General features: G+C 42.5%; 1 protein-coding gene across 1 annotated transcript in view; it reads left to right on the forward strand.

Annotated features, from left to right (window-relative positions):
• The window catches only part of smad6b (SMAD family member 6b), a 58,431-nt gene extending 52,092 nt beyond the window's left edge, over positions 1 to 6,339 (forward strand). The window contains exon 4 of the mRNA XM_043677170.1: positions 5,424 to 6,339. Coding sequence (XP_043533105.1) covers positions 5,424 to 5,965 — 542 coding nt within the window. The 3' untranslated portion in view covers positions 5,966 to 6,339. The remainder of the gene's footprint in view (positions 1 to 5,423) is intronic.
• The last annotated feature ends 280 nt before the right edge of the window (positions 6,340 to 6,619 follow it).

The following is a 6,619-nucleotide window of genomic DNA, read 5'->3' on the forward strand; positions in this document are numbered from 1 at the left end:
CAGTGGAAGATTTTCTTTGTCTTTGCGAGGGAACCTTCAGGAGTTGCTGTTTCGTTTTGAATTTGTCACTCTCCAAATCGAAAACCTGACCCTCCAGTTCATTCCAGTTCTTTATATCAGATAATGTCCTGAACTGATTGGAAGAGATGAGTCACATGTTCTTGTTAACCCAGTCTTCACCAATTCACATTTGGTAACAAATGGATGTTTCAGGCAATGGAAAGCTGACATTCAGAAGTAAGATAGGGCTGTTCATTGAAGTCATGATGATCGTGATTCCTAATTCCATCCTTTTGCTCCATTTCCATAACACCCACTATCCTGACTAACAAAACTACCGACCTCAGTCTGAGGAAGTGGAGGATGCAGTATTTAAATGTTGTAAAGGGAGTGCTCTTCGGTTTCTAGTTCTTCCAGTACCCACCCAATGAGTCTTTGAGACAGTGTAAAGGAACTGATAACATATACTTGATGATGTGGAGGCAATGGCCTAGCCGTATTATCACTGAATTGTTAATCTAGACACCCAGCTAACGTTCTGGGAACCTGGGTTTGAATCCTGCCATGGCAGGTGGAGGAATTTGAATTCAATAAATATCTGGAATAAAGAATTTAATGATGACAATGAATCCATTGCCAACTGTTGGGGAAAAGCCCATCTGATTCCCTGATGCCCTTTAGGGAAGGGAACTGCCATCCTTACCTGGTCTGGCCTACATGTGACTCCAGACATTTAGCTGTCCTCTGGGCCATTAGGGATGGGCAATAAATGCTGCTGTGGCCAGAGAAACCCTTATCCTGTGAATGAATAAAAAACATGTACATGCCTGGGTGTGCTTGACTACAACGGAGTATGGCTGACATGGGGAAATCATGTATATTCACTACTTCTGCTGTGGCATAGTGGGCTGAATGGTCTCATGTCAAAAGAAAGGATGTACTGGCACTGGAGGGGGTGCAGAGGAGGTTCACTAGGTTGATGCTGGAGTTGAGGGGGTTAGTTTATGAGGAGAGGCTGAGTAGATTGAGATTATATTCATTGGAATTCAGAAGAATGAGGGGGGATCTTATAGAAACATTATGAATGGAATCAATAAAATAGAAATAGAGAGAATGTTTCCACTGGCAGGTGAAGCTAGGACAAGAGGGCATGGCCTCGAGATTAGAGAGAGCAGGTTTCAAACTGAACTGAGAAGGAACTTCTTCACCCAGAGGGTTATTAATCAATGGAATTCCCTGCCCAGGGAAGTAGTTGACGCTACTTCAGTGATCGCTCTTAAAACTAAGGTAGACTTTTATTTTGCAAAATAAAGTGGAGCTGAGTCCGCGAAAAGATCAGCCATAATCTTATTGAGTGGCAGAGCAGGGTCGAAGGGCCGAGGGCCCACTCCTGCTCCTCGTTCTTATCTTCTTATCCTGATCTATAGTATTCCATACTTCAAACCTCCCTCTCTTTGGCGAGTCTGAGCGGGTCTAAATAATGATAACGATATTGAGTGGAAGAGATTGCAGTTGGAAAGCTTGTGTTCTGGCATGTGTTTAACTGTCGTTGCAGTACATTTTATGCAACAAATGATCAGAAGTTCTGGATTCACTGACAATTGAGCTTTAGTCAAGAATAATATTAATAAGCAGGAGTGACTCCAGTGTTGTCATGAGGCCTGATAAGTAAAAGCAATACAGGAAAAGCCAGACTTAACTGACAAACTTTAACATGGGATGTACTGGAATGTATTGTTAACAGATCAGTCTAATTGCCTTCACCGAGACCTGTCCCTGGTACTACAACTACATAGAGAAAGCTGTGAATTACTTGGTACTTAATTGAGAAAAATGACAAACTCGTGTATATCTGCAGGAACATTGTGTAAACTTTGAGACTGCGTAAGAAATGTTGGATATAATTCTGAACATTTGCTTTTCTATAGTGAAGGTTGATGCAATGGGTTAGGTTGATTAGGGATTTACGTGATGTAAACTGACATCAGGCAGGTGGGGGAATCCTACCATTAAGATGGTGAACTGTCCTCCACTGCAATCAGAGGGCACACTGTGGATACCTGAGAAAGAGCGGGTATCACTGAATTGGATTGAATTGAATTTATTGTCACGTGTACCGAGGTACAGTGAAAAGCTTTGTCTTGCGTGTAATACAGGCAGATCACAGAGTTAAGTAGCACAGATAGGTAAATAATAGGTAAACAGCAGCAAAAACAAAAACACAAGTACAGCCGAATGCTAAGAGTTTGAGAGTCCATTCGGTATTCTAACAACAGTCGGGTAGAAACTGTTTCGAAACCGGCTGGTGCGTGTGTTCAGGCTTCTGTACCTTCTCCCCGATGGTAGAGGTTGTAGAAAAACATTGCTTGGGTGGGATAGAACATAGAACAATACAGCGCAGAACAGGCCCTTTGGCCCTCGAGGTTGCGCCGACCTGTGAACTGTTCTCAGCTCGTTCCCCCTATACTATCCCATCATCAACCATATGCTTATCCAAGGATTGTTGAAATCTCCCTGGATGGATCTTTGAGAATGCTAGCAGCGGGCCTGGTAGATGGAATCTATAGATGGGAGGTTGACCTTTGTGATTATCCAGGCCGAGTTCACTACTCTCTCTGTAACCATCTCCAATCTTGAATGGTACAGTTGCCACACCAGGTAGTGATACATCCAGACAGAATGCTCTCGATGGTGCATCTATAAAAGTTGACAAGGGCATTTGTAACCAGTGCATCCACATGAGGAGTCCAAGAAAGCTTGATGACCACTCCCAGGAGCTTGACACTCTCCACTTGTTCCACCTCTGTGCTGTTAATGTGTACGGGTGTATGAGTAACATCCCGCCAAAAGTCAGTAATGAGTTCCTTGGTTTTGCTGGCGTTGAGAGCTAGCTTGTTCCCATGTGCCAAGATTTCCCAGGCAAAGTTACTGTTGAGTTGTGTCTCTCAGCCCTGACCACTGAGCCAGGGGGCAAGGCCCAGTCAGTCTCAAGGCTGCAGTAGTTTATACAGGGTGACAACATGGTTTTACTATCAGGTTAGTCATTGAGATGTTTGGTCTAAATAAACATGAGTTCAGGTCCCACCACAACAGCAGCATTTAAATGCAAGGCATTAAATAAATCTGTAACGGAAACCTAGGATTTGGTAATGGTGTCCATATCATAAAATTCCAGCTGTTTCATCTAGACTGGGCTACATTGACCACCCGCTCCCCCTTAGCAATTTGATTAATGTTGACCTAGCTCCTGAAATAGCGTAGCAAGACATTTAATGTACCAAAACTGCTACAATGGACTTAAGGAGGCTTGCTGTCTCCACCTTAATGGAATTTGGGAACAGGGTATAAATGGAAGTCTGTAAAAATTGAACATAGCAGCACATTTGATCAAACCAGCATCTGAGTTCCCTTGTTCAACCTTTAATGTGCATGTTTTTCTTGGGCAGACTAGAGTCTCCTGATATCCACCTAGACTGAGAGTTGGTCATTCAACTGTACCAAGTGTTAGACAGGACAGTTGACAATATCTTAAGCTATCAACAAATGATTTACATCGTTTAATTCATGAATTGTTTGAGAGCCCCCAAACCTACAAACGTTGACAGTTACATTGTTACAGGGTTGGTTCTTTGGGGTCAGCAATTTCACCAAATATGACAACGGCAAAGTATTATTCAACCGAGATACAAATTGAGAATTACAAAGAGCATTTGGATGAAATGAGTAGATTGCCTGAGTCCAGTGATGATTGTAAAAGAAGATTGAGAGAATTTTGCTCCCAGGCATTACCCTGTGGGTACAACCTGCAACTTTACAGACAAATATTTCCATTTTGGGGATTTTGATGTTAAATGTTTATCTGGGCAGTTCAAATGTTGGCATAAAATTGTGACCAAAAATTGTGTCAACAGAAAGTTGATGTGAAATGAGTGTTTTAGTTTAATAATTGGTGACTGTGACAAGTGTCAGAGACTCCAATATTATTTCAAACCAGACTGACAGACATGAGAGAAACAAAGTATTTTCCGGTATTCTTTAATATTATTCCACAGCTCCAACTGCATGTTACAATGAACTAAAGGAGAAGAAAGGCTGATGTTTATGTAACACCTTTTCAGGATATCCCAAGGCACTTTCCACCCAGTTCAGTAGCGTTAAATATATAGTTGCCTTTGTAGCTAATCTGCCAGAAACAGCAGTGTGGTCGTCCCCAAATAATGTTTTTAGTGGCGTTGATTTGAGGGATAAATTTTGGGCAGGGTACATGAAAGGATCTGCTCTATCAAAACCCTGTCTCCCCCAGCACTCCATCCCCTCCCCAATATTGCATAAATGCTGGCCTCTCCACATTTCATGTCCGTTCTGGTGAAGAGTCATCTAGACACAAAATGTTAGCTTTCTCGCTCTCCGTGGCTGCAGCCTGACCGGCTGTGATCTCCAGCAATTTTTGGTTTTCAGTACAGCTTCCAGTATCTGCAGTAATCTGCTCCTACATGAAAGAACTCATCTGCCCTTCTTTGAAATTTTGTCACAGGATCCTTTACATCACTTCATAATAAACAGGACTTTAGTTTAACATCTCATCTGCAAAAATGGCACACTTGAGCATGCTGCACTCCCTCAGTGGTGTGCTGGGATGTAAGCCCAGATTTCAGTATTAAGGCCTCTGCAGTGAAATCACAGCATCAGAGACGAAACATCTGTCCACTGTGTCTTAGGTGACATTATAGTCCCTGATCTACAGTAAGTTAGGTAGTTTTTCTGTTCACTTTATTCCATAACCACAACCATCATCAAGGAGACCATAGTGGTGTGAGCAGGTTTGTTTAACGTGGATGTGGATCCTAGTGGCCTTTGGAAACATTGATCTTAAACACACTTTAATGTTGCATAAGACACCAATTTCTCTGCAATCATAGACATAATACAATGCAGTAGAAGGCCATTCAGCCTATTGTGTCTGCAATGCCCCATCAAAAGAGCTTCTTTTCCTCTTGCCAATCTGTTGGTATTCTCCGGAGGCTTGGATATTTCAACCCTCATGGATATTTCAACCTTCTTGAATGTCTCGATTGAACCAGCCTCCACCCATGCTTTCAGCTCTAACTATTGCAGTCAGCTGTTCCATACCCACCAGTACATTAATAATGTAAGCCGGGTTTGTACAGTCAGAATTTTTATTGGACTGTTGAGACATTCCTCTCCATTCAATTGAAATGATGCCCATCCACCCATCAACCTGAAAGTCTCGTAAGAGTACGAGAGTTGTGTCTGTGTGTGGGAGGGCTGTTGGCTAATGTAGAAAGGGTGACTGCTCCCTTGAGAAGTAATGTAGCTGGGTACTTTGATGTTAAGCCTTGCATGGGGTGTTGGTGAAATGAGTTTAGATCGCCCTAATGTTTAGTTTCTCTTCACCCTTGCAGATGCCAGCCTGTCACCCGACACAATGAAGCAGTGCCATTGGTGTATCGTGGCGTACTGGGAACATCGGACCAGAGTTGGCCGCCTGTACACTGTTTATGAACAGTCTGTCAGTATCTTCTATGACCTACCTCATGGGAACGGCTTCTGCCTCGGACAGTTAGCCCTGCACAACAGGAGCGAGACCGTCAAAAGGACTCGAAGCAAAATTGGCTATGGGATCTTACTGAGCAGAGAGCCGGATGGGGTGTGGGCGTACAACCGAAGTGAGCATCCAATCTTCGTCAATTCCCCAACGCTGGACATTCCCAATTCTCGGACTTTGATTGTTCGGAAGGTGATGCCAGGATACTCAATAAAGGTTTTTGACTATGAGAAGTCTTGCCTGCTGCAGCAAGCCACGGATACAGATTATGCAGACGGGCCATATGATCCTAACAGTGTTCGTATCAGCTTTGCAAAAGGTTGGGGACCTTGCTATTCGAGACAGTTCATCACGTCTTGCCCATGTTGGCTGGAAATAATGCTGAATAGCAGCAGATAACAGTCACCCTCCAGGAATGAAATCCTATATCAGAAAAAAAAACAAGACTATTCCAAATATCATCTACCTAGATTTAATATAAAGTTTTATATATTATATGAAATATATATTGTACTTGTAAATATGGAGTCATTTTTACATTGTAATTATTTATGTATGGTGCAATGTGTATGAATACAGAACACAACAGGAAAATGCACTTTGGTTTATATATACTCATTCAACATCAGATTAAATTATACAGCAAAAATGGGGACAAAGCCTAGTTTTGGTGTATAGTGCTGCCGTACTTTTAGTACCCAGACAAAAAGCTAACTTACCCGTAAAACAACAAAATGAGTCACTCATTGATAATAAAGTATTTGCATTATAAATCGGTCGTGCCAAGTCTTTGTTTCAGTTTGCAGGCTGTCAGTCCCTCGGTGAAGAGGTTGCTTAGACGCATTAATCAGGATTAATGTAGCGGAATGGGTCTGGGTGGGTAACTCTTTGAAGGGTCGATGTGGACTTGTTGGGCTAATGGCCTGCTTCCACAGTGTAGGGATTCTATGAAATCTTCACCTGACATCAAAACACATGCACCTCTGCGAGGAAATTAGGGAGAAACGTCTCTCTGCAGACTGGAATTTGGGTGAAGTGAGTATTAAAGCTACA

The sequence above is a fragment of the Chiloscyllium plagiosum genome, chromosome 36, assembly GCF_004010195.1.
Source record: "Chiloscyllium plagiosum isolate BGI_BamShark_2017 chromosome 36, ASM401019v2, whole genome shotgun sequence".
NCBI lineage: Eukaryota > Metazoa > Chordata > Chondrichthyes > Orectolobiformes > Hemiscylliidae > Chiloscyllium > Chiloscyllium plagiosum.